This window comes from Orbicella faveolata, unplaced genomic scaffold (assembly GCF_042242905.1).
Source record: "Orbicella faveolata isolate gen_17 unplaced genomic scaffold, um_ofav_v1 contig_25, whole genome shotgun sequence".
Lineage (NCBI taxonomy): Eukaryota > Metazoa > Cnidaria > Anthozoa > Scleractinia > Merulinidae > Orbicella > Orbicella faveolata.
In genome coordinates this window covers 2,270,463-2,290,000 of record NW_028301553.1, presented here as the reverse complement: position 1 = coordinate 2,290,000, position 19,538 = coordinate 2,270,463, and the positions used below count along the sequence as shown (strand labels likewise).

At 40.3% G+C, this 19,538-nt stretch overlaps 3 protein-coding genes across 5 annotated transcripts in view; 1 reads left to right on the top strand and 2 right to left on the bottom strand.

Annotated features, from left to right (window-relative positions):
- The window catches only part of LOC110039917 (uncharacterized), an 8,327-nt gene extending 5,443 nt beyond the window's left edge, over positions 1–2,884 (top strand). The window contains exons 2-4 of the mRNA XM_020745094.2: positions 947–1,277; positions 1,571–1,683; positions 2,240–2,884. Coding sequence (XP_020600753.2) covers positions 947–1,277; positions 1,571–1,683; positions 2,240–2,421 — 626 coding nt within the window. The 3' untranslated portion in view covers positions 2,422–2,884. The remainder of the gene's footprint in view (positions 1–946; positions 1,278–1,570; positions 1,684–2,239) is intronic.
- A 790-nt stretch (positions 2,885–3,674) lies between these two features.
- On the bottom strand, positions 3,675–8,422 carry LOC110040635 (uncharacterized). Of its 2 annotated transcripts, none has more exons than XM_020745904.2 (4): positions 7,686–8,422; positions 6,661–7,062; positions 5,083–5,997; positions 3,675–4,409 (listed from the first exon to the last, which is right to left on the bottom strand). In XM_020745904.2, the coding sequence occupies exons 1-4, from the start codon at positions 8,113–8,115 to the stop codon at positions 4,210–4,212; spliced, it is 1,947 nt and encodes a 648-aa protein (XP_020601563.2). In that variant the 5' UTR covers positions 8,116–8,422; the 3' UTR covers positions 3,675–4,209. The 2 variants fall into 2 exon arrangements, with proteins under 2 accessions (XP_020601563.2, XP_020601562.2); XM_020745903.2 differs by having other exon boundaries at positions 6,661–7,065; positions 7,686–8,404.
- Positions 8,423–10,182: 1,760 nt separating this feature from the next.
- On the bottom strand, positions 10,183–19,336 carry LOC149108550 (uncharacterized). 2 transcript variants are annotated; one of them, XM_089293198.1, is made up of 7 exons: positions 18,759–19,336; positions 18,202–18,665; positions 15,518–15,919; positions 14,427–14,456; positions 13,765–13,785; positions 12,394–12,456; positions 10,183–11,624 (listed from the first exon to the last, which is right to left on the bottom strand). In XM_089293198.1, coding segments are annotated over exons 1-7 (1,215 nt in total). In that variant the 5' UTR covers positions 18,761–19,336; the 3' UTR covers positions 10,183–11,391. The 2 variants fall into 2 exon arrangements, with proteins under 2 accessions (XP_089149324.1, XP_089149323.1); XM_089293197.1 differs by lacking the exon at positions 18,759–19,336 and having other exon boundaries at positions 18,202–18,712.
- Positions 19,337–19,538: the final 202 nt, after the last annotated feature.

Below are 19,538 nucleotides of genomic sequence, written 5' to 3'. Positions count from 1 at the left end.
ATCATCATCATCATAATAATAATAATAATAACAGTAATAATAATAATAATAATAATAACAGTAATAACAATAATAATAATAACAACAACAATAATAATAATAATAATAACAATAATAATAATAATAATAATAATAATAATAAATATTTATATAGCGCCTATCCATGCCTGCTCTAGGCGCTGTACAAATCGTCAAAATGAGCTGTACTAATCTTAATAATTAAAAATGTGCATTTAAGAAAGTAATAAAAGTAAAAATCGCTAAGAATAATAAGTTTTCTTAAAAAGATGAGTTTTGAGTTTAGATTTAAAAGAACTTAGATTGTCACATGAGCAGATAGAAGCAGGTAGACTGTTCCAGAGTTCAGGAGCGGAAACAGCAAAAGCTCGAGAACCATACGTCTTCAGGTGAAAATTTGTGGGGTTAAGAAGTAATAAGTGTGATGATCGGGGGATTCTGGAAGGTTGGTAGTACGCTACTAGATCTTGAATGTCTTGACATGACAGAACTGACACTCTTTGTAATGTGTACTGTTTTTCTATCACAAAGCAAGAGTTTCCTTTGATAACAATTAGAGAGATTTCGGTCATATTTATCATCAAATCTGATTCCTCTTTTATGGGAGAGGAACGGATGCGCTACTGTACGTCTAACAATAGCAGGAAACAAAATTTGAATGCTCTAATATCATTTCTCATTTATGTTTCTAATTGCAAAAATACGTTGGGTAATATAGGATTGTTTTATTTTTGGAGGGGGATGAGGGCGCGGAACTACTGCGCAGAGGTTTAATTCATGCCTTACAAGAGACACGTCATTCTCGTTCCAGAACGTTTTCTTCTTCTCGTCACGTGGTCAAGGACATGTCAAAACCAGTAGCTATGGAAATGCTAGTACTTACGTATTGCAGACTTAGTTTGCTCTTTGCTTCTTTTTTTTATTTTAGGTCCACTGGATCGTGGCTGTCAAAAGTTGATCTTTCCTGCCTGTAAAAACTTGGGTATTTACCAGCACACTTTATTTTCGGAGTCCGTCCAAAAGAAGTTTTACAAATGGCTTTATAACAGAACGTACGACGGTGGAGATTTAGAAGCCGCCTTTCCAAAGAACGTGGAAAAAGAACTTTCTAAGTTTCCCAAGTGCCAAACAAATATCAAGAAGTTGTTTTGTGGAGAGCTGTTTCCTCCATGTTTCCCGGATGAAGGGAGTCCCGTATTTAAGACCTTGTGCAGTTCGGTTTGTAATGACATCATTAGAGACTGCCCGGCTTATTTCAGGTAATTATCTTGCTAGTGAGTGTTCAATTGTGTGTATGTTTAATTAAATTCAGAGACCACTTGACAATATTCCATATCATTCCAGTGCCTCTCTCTGCCCAGAGGTAGAGATCGCTACCAGCAAATTGTTCAGGAAACCCTCGCAGAACGGCCGCTGGATGGATTAGAATTCCATCAAGAAGACTTTAGGCTACGTTATACTATGAATTAAGCATTGACCTCCAGTCCCTCAAAAGGCTTCATTTTGATTAGTTTTCACGACTGCTCATTTATGTGCCATTTTTGTTTTTCAGAAATCGTTTCATGGATGTAGAGTTTTGTGGCCTGTTGGCAGATGGACACGCTAGTCACGGTTATTGTGATCGTACAGAATGGCCAAGACCATTTTTTTGGCTCAAGTATTTAGGTTAGTGCTAACCTAATTGTTCCTAATTAAGGATTAGTTGTACTCAATCCACTAACGCACATTATTGAACATTTTGCTCGTTTTAATTGCATGAAGAAACTAGAAGTGATGGATGCTCGTCTAGCACCATGTTGACCGCCCCCGAAGGGTCTCGTTAGGTTACCTTAAAACCTAGCCATTTACACTCCAGGGACAGGCTATTTAAAGCCGGATTAAGCTAAACCAGGGTTAGTAAGAATTTTGATTTCAGTTTTGTAGCTTTTCGGTGAGGTTTTCTGTTTATATTGCTTGTCCTTCATGCAGTTTTGAGTTTGAATAATCTCAAACTACACAAAACATGAGCAGTGAAAAACACCTTTATACAAGAAAAACTAATACTTCGGTTAACTTTTAATCCTGTTTGGAGTTAACCTGCTCTCGAACCACCGGGCCCAGGGTGTGAAAAGCCACCGTAGTTACGTTTCTAGCCCAGCAGAGAAAGACACGCATCCGACCACAGAGTCCTATAGGAAGTTAATAAACTATGCTATAACTATAATTTTGGATCTTCTCACAGAATCAACAGTAGCACCAACAGAAGAGCCTGAAACCGAAGGTCCCAAAGCGTGGGTCATCGCCGTAGCTGTCGTGGCATCCCTGGGTTTTGTGGGATTCGTGCTGGCAGGAATTATCTGGTTGAGGTGGCGCAGCCGTGCAGCCGCCATCGGGTATAGTAGACAACAAGATGATATTCAGTAAGAACAGCCATGATCAAGACACACGTTTGATGTATCTGTACGGAGCAAGCTGTTTGTAGTTCTGTTTGTTCTATAACGTAAATCAACCTTTTAGAAAACTGTATGATTTACACCCGCTTTCAGTGTTACGTGCATAGGCGACATCTTTCGACCATCTCACGACATTCCATCTGTCGACATGCTATGTAAACAGCTGATATACCGTTTAGAGAAGTATATGATAATTACTGACCTCAAACGAATGAAGAAGATCGAGGACTCCCGATTTATGGGACAATTCAAACGATTTTAGTGTACTCGATCGGCTCTCAATAGTGACTTCCGGTAGAATTGGGCCGCTATCGCTCAGTTAATATTCGAAAGATGTAAACATTGAAAGCAGTCGATTTATCTCCCACAGAATGTTTACTTGATACTCCTAGCCTTAGTTTGATGTCAAATAAATCCATCTTTCATGACTAAAAGTCAAGTTCGACCCTAAAGAAGCCACTTGTGCTTCGCTCACTCTGTGAGATATTGTTCTTGCCACTCGAACATAAAATTCATATCTTCTCGCCACCGTGTAATATCCTCTATTTATGAAGCGCTGAATTTCTTCAACAGTGACGTGACCTTTCTCTCTTTCACGCAAAGAAGCTCATGCAGGGTATTTCGTGTGAGGAGAATCCGCTGAGTAGCGAAAGTGTAGGCGTAAGACGACGTGGAAGTTCGCCGCCACTACTGAGTGGCGTCTGGGAGGTGGGGACTGGGCAAATATCGAAAACATATTCCTGCACGGCAAAAAAGGCTGAAAAAATATCGTGCAAGGGAAGCCATGGAAAAAAAAAAAAAAAATCAAGCAAGTGCTTTCTACTATACAGGTACTGTGTTTGACATGCACAAGCTATTGCCCACAAAAAAAGTCATGCACAACCTAAAGGCTAGAAAAAAATTTCATGCCCCAGAAAGTTACCCAACCCTCCATCCCTCAGTCATCTGGTCCTGCGAAGGTGAAGCAGGATTAGCGAGACAGAGCTCAACGCGCGAGGTAGGAGCACAGAGCGCGACCACCGGGGCGGAAGCGCGCGCGTCGAAAACAAGTCCCAATAGTGAGAGTGCTATAACTCAGAAGAAGATTGTTGGAATTTTTTCCTTCTCCGACTCCCCCCAGCTTACAAATGTAACGGGGCCGTTGGTACTGTTTTAAAATATCGTGCCTATCAATTGTTTTCGTTGCCGTTTTCTCGGCTCGTTTAAATTTTCTGTTATAGGCACTGTCAGTACAACACCAAAAGCTTTATTCAAAGCAAAACTTTCCATGTCTGCGGTTTTGGGCTTCTCATATTTTAACTTATACTTAGCAATCGTACAGAACCTTTGATCGTACACTGAACACTTGTAAGTTCTGTCCTGGGCAAATATTTTTCGAAAATAGTTACGTATCAAAACTAGTCATACAGCTTGCATTAACTATCAAAAACCAAAATACCTGCCACTACAAGTAAGGCAATTAAAAAAAAACATTATAGAGAAAGCCTTTTTTCTCTTGGTACGCTATCAGATAACAACAAAGAGATCTATTTCTAATAAAGCTACTTGAACTCCTGTTTCTTGAAAGGAAAATAATTATTTTACAGTGGTGATCCTGCAGTGGAAAGATAACTAAGAAGTATGTACCACAAAATACAGACAATGTTTCCTTCGCTATTAAAAGAGTAAACTGTCGCAAAAAATTCAAGTTTAAATCTCGCACAGGTCGTGTACCACCACTGTAATAAAGACTTAACTCACTGCACAGTCATTTGTTAAGTTACAATTCATCCATATCCACCATAAGACTGTGTCTGTATTGACTTTTCGTTCGGTGATATCTTCTGAAAAAAATGGCGCCAACTACAATGGCGAGCAGGAGTGCTAGTGGACCAAGTACTGTACCAGCGATGGCTCCTGCAGACATTTTCCCGCCATTACTTGCACTGGCAACTGGAGGAGACGAACCTTTGGTGTGAGCTAGAAATAAAGTTCAACGAGATAAATGGAACGCGCTATTTTACAATGAGTACGAGATATATACTTGATTAGTAATGAACACGAAGGCGAGAAGGTCTAACAGCGCTACGGGAATTAAGTAGTTTCTTTCTGAAATTGCCACACATCCATGTTGAATTTTACCGTTATATAAATAAGAAAAGTTACTCGTAAAATAGACTATTGCTTCATTGTCGCACAAGTAGGAACAGCAGTCCGGACCTAGCCATCTTTCGGCATTTTTAAGCAAAAAATAAGTAATCTTCCCTGAATTTCCAGATGCTTTTTGTTTTCTAGACTCCTACGGGCGTTTCATCTCTGCAAACGCGAACGCAAAAAATGGCGGGAGTGAAGCGAAGGAGTGCGCCACCCTTGTCTCGTCTCATCTCAATCCCTTCTCGTCTAAAAGCCGTCGCCCCATACTCCTCTCTCTCTGAATTTCGAAAGGAAAACAGACTGCGAGTATTCTATTGATTTTTAAGACTGCGAAACGAGAAACAAAATGAACTGAAACTCTCAAAATATTAACTCACGCCTTCACTCACTTCGCCCTCTTTACTGTGAAACATTCAACGTTTTGTGACGAGGGAAAGATTTTTTACCAGAGCTGATATTCCTGATAATAACCAAACTTTCACTTTTGGTTGGCTCTTACCTTTCATTCCAGAAGTTGAACCGCTGCTTGTACTTGACTTATGAGACGTAGGTGCAGGCTTAGAAGAAGATGCAGGCTTGGTTCCTTTAGGCGTGGATGCAGGCGTGGTTCCCTTAGTAGAAGGTGCGGTCTGGGTTTTATTAGCTGTGTATGGAGGCGTGGTTTCCTTAGTAGAAGATGTAGGCGTGGTTACATTAGCTTTGGATGCAGGCGTGGTTACATTAACTTTGGATGTAGGCGTGGTTACTTTAGTTGTGGGTGCAGGCGTGGTTCCATTAGTAGAAGGTGTAGGCGTGGTTACTTTAGTTGTGGGTGCAGGTGTGGTTTCCTTAGTCGAAGATGTAGGCGTGGTCTCATTAGCTGTGGATGCAGGCGTGGTTCCATTAGTAGAAGGTGTAGGCGTGATTACTTTAGTTGTTGGTGCAGGTGTGATTTCCTTAGTCGAAGATGCAGGCGTGGTCTCATTAGCTGTGGATGCAAGCGTGGTTCCCTTAGTAGAGGGTGTAGGCGTGATTACTTTAGTTGTGGGTGCAGGCGTGGTTTCAATGGCTGTGGATGCAGGCATGGTTCCCTTAGTCGAAGCTGCAGGCGTGGTTACTTTAGTTGTGGGTGCAGGCGTGGTTCCATTAGCTGTGGAAGCAGGCGTGGTAACTTTAGTTGTGGGTGCAGGCGTGGTTCCATTAGCTTTCGAAACAGAGGCGGTCACACTGGTCGTCGACACGGGCTTGGATGTATGAGACGTAGTTGTATTAACCGTCGGTGTAGGCGTGGTTGCGCTAACCTTCGGTGCAGGCGTGGTTGTATTAACCGTCGGTGCAGGCGTGGTTGCACTTGAAGTCGGCGTAGGCGTGGTTGTATTAAACGACGGTACAGGCGTGGTTTTGTTAGCCATGGTTGGAGGCGTCGGTTGCTGACCTAAATGAAAGCGATTGAAAAATTACAACTGAAAGAGAAAAACCACAGCATGTGGAGACAGGGATCTGGAAAATACTTCTAATTAAAGTGCAGAAAGCGGAAGACTGTTTCGCCAAGCATGGGGAAAGAAATACGGAAGCGAAACCTAAAAATAAACAGTGAAAAAACATATATCTCCATTTTCCATGAAAACAGCCCGCAAAGACGCACACGTGATCGCGCATAGCAACCCAGTGGTGTACGCTCATGACGGCCGCAAAGTTAGCCGGTTTTGCTTTGCCAAATAAATTTTTTACCGTTGGCAATGTTCTAAAGCAATTGAATCATTGTTTCATCTGATTACATCATCGACTTATGATACACTTAGAAAGTTTTGAGAGCACTCAAGAAGGCTGCAGTTGGGCCTCAACTACCCCTTACGCTTTCTCCATACTTCCCGCATACATCACGTATAACTCGATCACGGCCAAAGAAAATAAACGACTGAACAACGACAGCAACAAAATGAAAAAAACACAACTCGACCGATGATCATTTCTCGTGCCCATAGAAGATTTGTTTTAGTAATCCAAAAATACATTCAACTGTTCCCTGTTTAACGCCATTTTTTTCCCCTTCTCCTGGTCGTATGGAATAATCTGTCCATTATTATTCATTACATACCTGTTGTGGTAAGGGATTCCCACAAACCACTTGGCCAATGTCCATTATCTGGCCAAGTCTGGAGAGTGCAATATTCTCTCCTATCCTCAGTTGTGTTCTCTGGAGACTCCGGAAACGTTGAGCAGTATTTTTGAGTCTTGAAAACTTTCACAAACTCTGACTGTGACTCATTATATGCGTCATCACACAAAGATCTACAGGGAACAATTAATTTCTGCTTATTTTTGGCATCGCAAGGTGGTGCAATCTCCATGCAGATTATTCTTCGCAGCGTGGAGTTGACACCGCCGTCCTGAAAGATTGCGCTTGATTCCACCATCTGCTGGTATGCATCTGACACTGAAGTGAAGTTGTATCCAGCATTTTGGCACTGCTTTATGGTGAGTCGTCTGCAATTGACATCTTCTGGAAAAGAACGTGAAAAAAACTTATATAAGCAAACAAAAGGAAAGTGAAAAGTTTTGGAATAGGTATTCGTAATCATTACTGCTATGTCTACATTGTCTGTTTTGGAGCAAATTTGATAAACATTGGGTGCCTGGTGTCATTGGCTGTCTTGACAAGTGCTTTGTCCTTAAGTAAATTTGGCTGGTAAACGACATAAATGCAAATTAAAAGAATTCATCAACTATCGTTGGCCACTGTTATTTGTTTTGGAGGAGTGAGTGATGAATATATTCGCTTTTACCATGCACAGGCACCTGCTAATACCTTTTTCTCGAGAGAAATTTACTTGTTAAGTAGCTGCGTCAAATTCTGTCTACTGAGTCGGTCAACCATATCAGTTAGCGTGCTTTTAGCGCGCATCCACATGACATAAAGGATAACGTTCAACATTTAAGCCGCGTCTACGTCACCTTATTGCACGTACGCTACAATAACAAGTTTTATGGCTGATCAAAAGACTATATTATTTCTCGAGTAGACTTGCAACATTCTGCCCACGAGCCATAATTACGATGCAAATCAACTAGTTCCTGATTCAGGCGATTATAATATTAAGATAAAAGACATTCTTCACTTACCAGGAGCACTGTTACTGAAGTTGTTTGTCGTTGGCAAGCATTTGTCCGAAGGAAGGAGCTCACAAATATCTCTGAATAAAGCAATCAGTCCATCGTTCTCGCTCGACCTGTTCTGGCAATCTGAAACAAAATTCTTGCACGCTTCTTTGCACGGTAAAGTTGGAACTACCGTTGGACGTTTTGGAAGCTGAAGCGAACAAGTCATTAAACCTGATAGCGAAGAACAGTTTTTAAACTTGCTCCGCATACTTGCAAATGAACCGGAAAGTTGTTTCTGTGTTCTGTCTGGATAAAATCCGGTAACATTGTAGCCCGCTTTTGCACAATCGGCGAATAACGTGCTATTCAACTTCTGGTGTGTTGAACTAGACGCGTAATTTACGAGGGAAATTTCCAATGCAACGAATAAAACCCACCCGAAGCGATTCATCTTCACCTTGTCCGTGTTGAAGTCGACGAATGCAAATTTCCGGTTTTGCAGCAAGGAAAACTGAGATATTATTTATGCCTTTTAATTTGAGACATGGGAAGGAATCCGCTGACTCACGATTCGCTTGACTGACCGGCGCGTGAGGCTCATGTAGCAAAAAGCAGACTGAAAGAAATTGAAGCTGAACGCAAGAGCTGAAATCTTGAACAATGTGGATTGTATGGTTGAATTAATCCAAGAGACCATGATGTAGTCTCTTGTTAGATCTTCGTCTATCGGCCATTCGATAATATGATCGTTTTCAAAGCTGATACTGTGTTTTCAACTGCAATTATTTAAATGACAAAGACTGCATAGTCCCATATTTACAACACTTAGTGATATTAATCACAAGTATAAACAGCATTAACTGTATTGGTAATCTGTTGGAAAACAGTGTCTCCAGTTTGAACTTCATGATCAATAACATTACCCACGAGCAAGCGGTGGAGCGATCAAAAGCGTTACAAAAACGCTCAATGTCTTAAATTATAATTAATGTAGACTTGGGTAATTTACATAGACTCGAGGTCTTGACATGAAAATGGACCTCGCGTTGAACTCGTACAAAGCCACATCCGGCACCCAAATGGCGTAGTTTCGATTTCGAGGATGTCGATAACATCATTTTCCGCCTTTGTGTAGTCGTTTCGTTTTGAAATTTTTATTTTCTACCTCGGCGCAAAGATACGAATTTCGTTTTCTTGTGATAAAAACAACAATTGACACAATCACTGCTACCACCCTCTTACCACTCGATAATCTGGTGTATTTTCAACACAATCAGCGAGGATAGCAAAGACGTCACTGTAATGCATGCGCTTCGATTCCCCCCTTTAATAATTATGTGCGCCTCGTTTTGGTGCGTGTCTATGGGACCACCATTTTGAATGTTGTAGCTTTGAGATATTCTACAGAATAGCAAAGAAGAAGTCATATAAAATTGAAAGAATGCTCAACAGTCATTTCCCGCTTTTTCGCTCACATGACCGGCAGCCATGCAAATTTATTGGAACAAAAGAAAGGGTTAAAGATATGATTGATCATTGTAGTTATACACACAACTTTAGCAGTTGTGAAATTAAAGCCTGAAAAAAAATTCAGGCCTGAACGGGATTCGAGCCCATGACCTTTACGATGCCGGTGCAGTGCTCTACCAACTGAGCTATCAAGCCAACTGGGAGCTGGGGCCCGTTTCTTGAACGTCCAGGAAAGTTTTCGCACCTGGAAAGCCATGGCAAAATCTCAAATCTTATGACTACAGAGCTGTTTTATTCACATATCCTTAATATGAACAGAAGTTCTCTTCAGGCGTACACACCTCTCTGTTTTTAGACACATTAACTTAAAACGGCTTTGCGGGCGAGAGGATTTTTTTTTAAAAAAAAAACGCCCCCAAAATATAGAAAACTTTGTCATCTTGTATAGGGGTACGTAAGCATTGCCATTACGTTTCATGCAGTGACGTCATGATTTGACGAGAGGGAAAATTTAGGATGAGCCGCCAGCCGTGGTTGTTTCGGTACACTTGAGGAGAGCATTGCGGACGCATCGAATCACTCGCGTTGGAGACTGGTCCTAATCAACCATTCACTGCTTGAGGGTGAGCTTAGGGTAAATGTCTGCGCGTAAGGGAGGAGAGGGGGGTAGAGTTAGGGAAAAAATGTTTTTCTTTAGGGCGCTACGGAATTGTATACAGCGTATGTTTCAACAGAAAGTGAAATAAAACGCGAAATATTTAAAAAAATCGGCTACTTCTTGGTGTAGAAGACACCGTGCACATCACAAGAGAACACCGCCTCACAAACCCATTGTCTTCATTGTATTCTTCATTCGCTTGTTCTTTTGTATTTTTGCTCTCTATTGCTTTACGTCACCTGACTCTTCAATACCAAGTAGGAGCAGAAAAATCCTATTAGATTTATACAAGATCATGGCCTCTTGATTCATAAAATGTTTGACAAGAAACCGCGTGATCCTGATGGTTTTTACGTCATGCTCATGATCGCTAATCAGTCCACAAAGTGGTCAACTTCCTTATTTTATTTATTGCAACCCTTCGTTGTATAAAGTACCTCATTAACTTCAAATAAAGAAGCAAATCTTTGATAAGCTAAGCAGACTTAATTTTCAATACTGTTTAGCAGGTTTTACGTCTTTAGCCTTATACCGGCGTTTATGAAAGGTAACTCCTTACAAGATAAACATTTACATCTGTCAGTCAAAAAATATAACAATTTTTTGGATTGCATAGAGAAATTCATCGCTAGACCCGTACATTTCGTGATGTCACTACTCGTCGGGCGATAAGAGTTTTAATTTTCAAGTGATATTGACGCGAAATTACGTGTCTGGTATAGGTGTGTGGAATTCAGTCCTTCAATTGCATAGCTGCAGGGAAATAACGTTTTCGTAGTCTTGCAAAAAAATTGCTCTTTTTATTAAACTGATGGTGTTAAGTTTGTCCGATCTAATATGTATTATTTTGTTAAGCAAACCTCAATTGAAAACCGTGGAAGGGAATTATAACGCGGTGAACTTCTTTTATACCTACATAATTATATCAGGGGCACTGAAGAATACATTTGGGAAGCTTGGAATGTTCTTTTCTGTTTGGCTTAAATGTTATATTTGTAAACAATGATACAGTTTGAGGTGTTCCAGTTCTTTCAGGCTGAATTGTTTTGGGAACGAATTTTATAAAGCTGTATTTATGAACTGCTATTCCCTTTCCTAACACCGTAGTATACATTTTTCCTTGCCCTAAACCACAATTTTCATGGCTCTGGCGAAAGTCAGGCATTGCTTGTCGGTGACATTTCATTTAGAGACACTCTAGTTTTTCCGCTCTATACCTACAGTCACAGTCATAATTCCTTGGGACATTTCAATACCAAAAACATGACAATTCGTCACGAATGGAGCGGAACTGAGGTTCTCCTGCGTCCCCTGTCCGGGCCCCCCTTCCAGTCATCGAAGGAAATTGTTCACGCTACACGACATTGATACTTGAGAGAAGGGAACTATTTAACATTTCCTGTTTCAAGTGGGGAAAGACAACAACGGTGTCCCAAGAATTTTTCATTAATTGTAGACTGATTTATAGGCGACCATACTTTACGAGGAGACATTTAACCGGAATAATACCTTAGGTCCATTCAAAAAACTGACACTCATTCAGTCGTATAATAACGACTTTGTTCTAAAATAAATTTTCCAAGAAGACTTAGTCAATCTTCAAGTAAAAATTTCAAATTCTTCTGCTTTGTCTTCAGAATAGAGAACTTGTTTCTGATAGGCGAACTGATGACTTCTCTTTTTTCGATACAACAAGAATCCTATTATTCCTATTGCAATTAAAAGAAGTACAATGAAAGTTACCACTAGGCCTACAGTTAGTTTACTGGGGCTGTTTTTTTTGCTTTCACCCTGGTTTCCTCGAGCATGCATACCCGGCGGTAGAACGTTATCTGTAAATAAACAAAGTAAAGGTTAACGATAACACCCGTCTCAGCAGGGGCGGATTAAGGGTGTGTGTGTGTGGGGGGGGGGGGGGGGGAAGGGGCGGGGTGGGGCGGATTGTGTGGCTAGTCACCCCCAATTTTGCAGAGGCCAAACGTACAAAATTTGAAAAAGTTTGTGAAAATTATGACAGAAATAAAGGCAAACTCTCTGGACCGGTACCTCATCGTAATTTTTCCTTTGTGGCATTGCTAGTCTTTCTAGTCGAATGGTTTTCATTTAGGTTCCAATTCTCAAATTGCAACATTTTGGGAACATACCCCATTGATTCTGCACCCCAAGGTACCAGCCACCCCCCTTGAAAAATTCTGGATCGACCCCTCCTCAAAGTTCACTGTCAGTTTAAGTGCCCACTATTAAAGGACTGTAACATCTTGATGACACTTCTTTGCAAATTTTCACCGGCAAATGAAGCTAGAAATGGTTCTGCCTCTGACTCGTTACTACCTTCCACAAAATTTGATTACCATTGGAAACGACATTTAAACTGATTACAGCCAAATATAGGCCTTATTCTCGAGGTAAACCCTCTCAAGATCGACGGAAAGAAAAATGTGGATCGCCGAGCATCCAAGAGAGTAAATTGCAGGCGACGTTAGCGCAACCCGTGTGAAGCCCTATCCTTGCTTACATTTCTTCCTTAGCGCGTGCGCTTGCGGTGTACGCGATGTGACGTTGCGACACGAGTTTTGTGCATAGATTGTGGTGATTGATTACCTGTTTTGTCTGTAGTCTGTATACCTCCATGATGAACGTCTTTTGACTCAGTGCTTGAAGTACCTAAAGCAAGGAAAGTATGAATCAAATAACAATCAGTGTGTAACATTGATTCTATCAGAAATGAACCCCCCAAGTGAAAGACAATAGGTCATCTCCGAATTATCATTAGCCTCTTTCTCAAAGCGAGTCTTGGCGTCAACCCTATCATATGAAAATGAGATACCATTCAGGTGCAAATTAAACTCATTTTCAAATGAGTAGTTGTGCATGAGACCTCGCTTTGATAGAGAGGCTTAAGGCAACTGAGAAATGGACTATTTAAGGAGACTCAAATAAACTATCATGGACTCTGCGCATGCTGAATTTGGTATTCGCAGCAGCACCACAAATCTTGATCTTTCAGGTCAACTGACAAGATGTGACGGTTTTATCAATACTAGACATAGACAGTTTATTTTACTTGGACAGGACCCTTTCTGCAATGTAACGGTGCGTCCCATAGACTTAATAAGCACAGTCTACAGGACGTACCAGCTAGTTTACAGGTGCGCCAAGAAAACAAAATAACAAAGTAAAAATGTATGCACAATTGGTTATAAATATTAAACTGAACTACCTAAGAATATATTACTACTACAAAATATCTAAAAATGTATAAGATTATAAAAGCTGTAAAAAAGGTACATATTGAAATATATGTGTATAACTTAAAAAGCCAAAAGTACTTCAATATCACCAGCCTCCGTCGCGCAGCGAAAGCTCAAAATATAATGCGCTTGTTTAATTTTGACGTCATTTGCATCTGATTCAGATAAACTCCCACAAAAATCGGGTGGGGGCGTACGGCCCGCTTCCCAAAAAACCTTCCCCTATTTAAGACCAAAATCTGTGATTTCCCCTACCCTATTTATAACCTGATCAAATATTCGTTACCCATTTTAAGACCTGACACCTGAATCAATACCCTGCAGTTCATATCTTTCTTATAATTAGTTCCCTGGTTCAGACCGATGTTAAAGGCATTGTGAAAGGTTTTTGTTCATGGTCTTGTCGATAATGATGAAACATGAAGAAGTTTCTCCAAAAAAAATGAATTCAAAACAAGAGTGCAAAAACCATACGCTATTTGAGACAAAAATCGATACCCTATTTATGACCAAAACGGCTAAAAAGCCATACCCTTTGGGGCCGGACATACCTATATAGCTGCTATGAGGGAGTAGTCCGGCCCCCCGTTGGTTTTACACCGAGCATACGGTAAAGTTTTGTTGTTGGGCAAGATTTCATAGAGTACCATTACGAGAACATCTACAGCAATGCGAGAGGCACGTGAGAAAATTACAGCAATGTGAGCTAGAACTTTCTTACCTGAGGGAGTCTTGGTTGTACCTAAACAATAGTGAATTTAATAAGTCATTTAGTTTCTGCACGGCTTATGGTTGGAATGCAAGGAGCTGCATTGTGTATCAATATGCCAGAGAGCACTTAACAGACATAAGAAAGGAGGGACCTTGTGAAGAACACACTTTTCGCACATCCGGGAATCTCGAAATATGGGTTTGACAAATAAGGGCATGTCACGCAACATGTCACACATCGGTTAGTTGTATTAAAACGTGAACCAATATCTACCTCTCTAAATGAAGACTACAAACGCACAGTGAACACAAACCTAGCTAGCACTTTATTGGTTCAAAATATTTGTGGAATATCACAGCATGTAGGGGAGATACTCCCTGAATTTGTACTTGGGAAAGTACCGCTGGATAGGAAACAGTTTTCTTGACTGACTAGGAGTTTAATTCCATAACTTGTACTCTGTAAAGAGGGTATCAGGCTTTTGGAGTTTGTTCAAGAAACGTTACTCGGTGTCCGTAAGACATAATTGAGGTAACTATATGTTAAATTTCATACTCTTCTTAAAACATCCCAACAAAAGCTTCATTCGTGTTATCGACGAACTTTAATAGACTGCCGAAGACGAAAAAGGCTACAGCTTTGCAAGGTTCATACAGCTAACGTAATCATACCTGTCTTGCCTGAGGCAGTCATCGTTGGACCTAAAGAAGTTAATAAAGATAAATTTTTCAGTTTCTGTACGGTTCATCTTGGAATGAAATGCTTAAGCAAACAGAGAAAGTAACAAAATTCCAAAACCGATAGGACATACTGATCTAACAACACGCGGATCAATACCAGTAGAGTAGATTACAAGGTTACATTTTCCGTTTGCCGAAGTTTCTATTGAAGCTTTTGCTTTATTACCCGCTTACTCGCTCAAAGGACACTATTCGATCCATTACATCAAGTAGTAACTATGGTTTGCTCAGATCAGTAAATACTGCTTTTTCCGATTGGAATGCCCTGCCTATGGACATAAACAAGCTTCGTTTTCAGATTCTTTCAGAATGTCGTTAATTGATAGGTTTAAACTTCAAAAGTGATTTTCCATTTTACTTCCTCTTTTTATTAGGACTTGGATTTGATTGTGATTAGTTTTTAATTTTGTACCCTATTTTACCTTAGTTATTGGGGACTTCCCTGATAACCAGGCAGTGTGACAGGAACTTCCTCTATGAAGATTACTATTTACTTGTAATAGGTACAGAAGTAGATAAAAGGGAGCTTAAGCAACGACGACGACGACGCCGAGGACGACGACTAGTAAAAAATGAATTTAAATTTTACAAACGAAATTCGCGATTGTCTAGATCTGTTCAGTACGTCAATGGCTCTAAAAACGTGCTTAAGTTAAATATGCAACGACGGCGTTCAATTCCAACTGGAAATACGAAAAATTAGCCGTCGTCGTCCACGTTCCGTAGTCGACGTAGAACTTGGTCATTTCACGTTGTTGTTTTGCAGAGGACGGCAAAGAAATGTACAACGATTTATAACGTACGTGCACAGCTATTGTTCAGCTCATTAAACCTTTTGTTTTGTGATGTTCACGTTGCCGTCGTCGTCGTGGTTTGCTTAAGCTCCCTAAAAACAAAACACGCACACACAAAACAAAGAATGTTCGCTTTGCACACTTAAAACAGAGAATGGTTTTCTCAACAAAGTTTACAAACGTTAAAACAAAAACAAACAAACAAACTAGACAATCAACCAGCTTTACCTGTCTGGCTAGTAGGTTTTTCATATAACTTCCAATTCTCTGTTCTAGGCCAGTGAGTCTGCTTGCATACTACCGAATCTTTAGGAGTATCTCCTCTCTTTGGGAATTCCATGCACATGTCCTTGTCATAAAAAAACGGCGAGGTACACGTGTTAAAAAACTTGTAACAATTGTCTCTACAGAGAAACGCAGCGGTACTGTCTACACAGGCAGGCAAATTCTCTGCGCAAATGATTTCTTGTCGCGGTTTGCTGCAGTTGTCCTTGCTGGGGTCGAAGTCGATTTTTCTCTCAATCCAGGCTTGGTACTTTTTCTGTACTTCCTTGGAAACTACCGTTTTAGTATAGCCTACGATACCTTTGCAGGCTGGGATAACGATGTCCGAACAATTATGTGCGTAGCCTGAAAGATAATATACCGAAACACAGTTATATCAAAGATTGCACTGAGACAATAGTTGAAACCAGGGCCGGGCTCGGAAGCCGACGAACGCTAATCCGGGATTAAAAGTTAACCGAAGTATAATTTGTTCTTGTATAAATATATTTTGCCTTGCACACTGTCAGTGCAGTATTGTTAAGGTGTACAATATATGTGTACACAGTAATAATGTAACGCTTTCGAGTGCATGCCAAATGATCAAAGATATCTCACGAGTCCCTTGTATTTTCTCGAAAATACAGAACGGCCGCAGCTAGGATGAACCATGATAAAATCTAAAAACATTCTAAAGATTTGAAGGAAAACGACCAATTTTTTAAGTTTACAAGACATGTTATGACAGAACTTCTGTCATCTTCAGTTGAATGATTACAAAGCAAGTTGAATAATAAGTAGACAAAAATGCTAATTAAGACAAATAGTAACAAAAGAACGTGAAAAGGTGTAAATTAAAAGGATAATTTTAGATTTACATGGTGTAATTGCTGATTGAGGCAAGGTAGTTCTTTTTGAATATGGATAGCCTCCTTTATCTTGAGTTGAAAGCTGGTAGTGGCGTGATCTAAAATATGAAAGCAGTCTATTGAACACAGTGAGCGACAACGTTCAGAATTCTGAAGATGTTTGAAAATATGAGAGGCCTTATCAACGGCTAAGTGCTCACGTACGCGCGTGGAAAAATGTCGGGTGGTTTCGCCGACATAACAGGCACTACAGCCCGCACATGCAAACTTACAAACCACACGTGAACGAAGCGCGCCGGGGATAGGGTCTTTCACACCAAAAAGGCTACCTATCTTAAAGGAAAAAAAGACTAATTTGATGTCTAAATCATTACAATAGCGCTTGATTAAGTGTCGAATCTTCTTCTGAGTGATGACAGAAAAATGGCCTATGTACGGCATCTTAAAGTAAAACGTGGCTAAAAGTATATAAAAAAGAAGCTTCGACTGTCTTAACTACAGTCTTCAACGGACGAAATGGTAAACAGACGCTAAAAATTCTAAAATACAGTGTGATAAAATACAATGAATAAAATCATGGACTTAAACTTAAGAATTTTTGTTGAAAAGATGCCATATTGTCATGGGAGTGGACAAGAAGTATTGTCCGCATTGGGGGTTGACGTGGTATGCCAGGATTCTAAGAACTTTTTGATGTGACAATTGCCTTTGTCAATGATGGAGGCGTTATTAAAATCAATGGCATTGTCATGGGACCACGCATGATACGCAATCCTTAAGTTTTTTTGCCATTGTTTTGACGTTCCTTATGTTGTTTTTTTTCCAGTGTACTAAAAGATCTACCGTTTCACCGACATGACTCTACGTTTTCTCGTCATACACACCTACGAGGGTTGACAAGTCTTTAGACGAGTGTGTATACCATTAAAATACAAGTGGAAAGTGGAATATTCCATGGTATATCACGAGAGAGCGCTGCTTAACTATCTTATACCATGCCATAGACAATACATTAGGCAATACAATCAATGCGAGATACGCGCGGTGCATGATGGGAAGGTTGGGGGTATTGAATACCGGCGAGTAAACAACGACTCAGTTTCCTGTGTTCCGATCGGCGCATTTTCTGTGGCATGATATAGACTGTTTTATACGTTTTCTCTCTGCTCGTGGCAGACCATTTAAATAACCGCTTAATCAAAACCTTTTGGGGCATCAAAATATCTTAAAGGTATTTTTTTTACTTCGTATAAAATGACATGCTCGACATTATCTGTCCTCGACATTTTGGCGCCAAAATATCGTGATTAACCAATCATGTTCACTAACAAGACATACATATTAATTAATTTGCTAAAATGTCAACAAACAATCGTCTATCTTTGAACGTGACAGTCAGTTCCTGACTGAAATCTAATTTTAATAAGGTGAATGTGTAATATCACTGGTGAAGACAAAAAACATCCGAAACTTTTTCAAGTCGAAACGTCATAACTTTCACTTTTCACTGACGTACTTGCCGAACGTTCCCCGATTGTCGCATTGATTAGCCCGTCTACAACGTTCACTGATTCCCCAAAATGATAAACTACATGATTTGATAAGAAAACAATGTGGTCAGCCGTTCCACCTGTCAGATAAAGCTGCTTTGTCTATAGAAAGTGTTCGCGAGCACATTGCACGCTGATGCAATGATAACGCCGCTCCTAAGTGAAAATTGAAACGCGTCAAATGTCATTAATCCCGTCGTGTTAAGCACGAAATGTACAGTTAACTTACTTTTACCGCTATCTTTGAAGTTAGGTGGCGTGAAACATCTCTCTCTGTAACCTTTGGTGGTGTCAGGGTTATCTTTCTCTGGCAGGATGTTGCACATAGCCACTGTCCATTCTAGCCCTTTATTTACAATAATATCCTGACATTTAGTTGCATAGTCGTCACAAACGGCTCTACAGGGTAAATACGGACCTCGTATTTCCTCGGTACATCGCGGCACGAACAGAGAACAAATCATAGTTTCCACAGTTTGTGAGCAATTGCCGAGAATGCTTCTCAAGGACGTGACTGCTCGCGATGCGCTTGTGAAATGATTATCAAAGTCGAACTTCGCTGTGTATTCGTAGCCGCATATTTTGTCAAGACCGGGTATTGTTCTGTTAACCAGATCGCATTGTGGTTCGGCGAGAGAAAATCCCACATAGCACGTCGTAAACAACAGGAAAGCGAAGAAGTTAAGAAAACACCTGTCAGGATAAATGAAAAGGAGAGTGAACATTTTACCGTCTTTGTGTCATCTAGCTTTATCGATCGAAAGACAAAGGCAACGGCTTACTTACATCACTGGATCAGTATAAACGAACAACAAATAAGTTCGCGGTTATACACCGACTCGTCTATTCAGTTCTGTTCTTCCAGAAGTGGCACAGTGCTAGTACTCGACACGTGTTATTGCTGGAACAGGAGGGAAAGGCAAACAAATTCGGAACACGCGTTAACCGGAGAAACGTGTAAAATGCAAATTTATCTAATTTGATATCGTAACGGGTGACTGCCTCGGTCCAAATATATCGCCTATTTAATCAGGCGGAATCAGTGATAAAGAGAACCCTTCTGACTGAAGGCTGTTCATTATTAAAACCACAGGGTGATTTCAATGGCTACAGATCAAACTTTGATTTCAACTGTCTATAAAAACGTCGGGGATCACAAAATTGCATCCTGCCGCTTACTGCTTCCGAGCCCAGTACCCTAGAGGCAAGAATCATCTGGGATCAAGAAATCGTACTTATTTCGAAGAAGTTAGGAAGGACAATTCGAGCACGTGTGATTGGCTTCTGACATGTTTCAAGTACACTCGACCAAATGCGTCCACAGATACTAATGAGTTATGAAGAAAGATGTTTTTTTTTATCTGACGAGTTAAGTAATTAATTCAAAACAGCCGGCGTTGTTATGCAAACAAGCTCTATCTCTTATCACAACGTTTGTCTTGAAGAATTTAAATAAAATCACGCTAATTAATTCACGATACGCATGCGCATCCACGCATATAGTCTACAGTTAAACCAGCAACCGGATTTACCATTAATTAAGCTTTGTTTTGGTCATGATTGTGA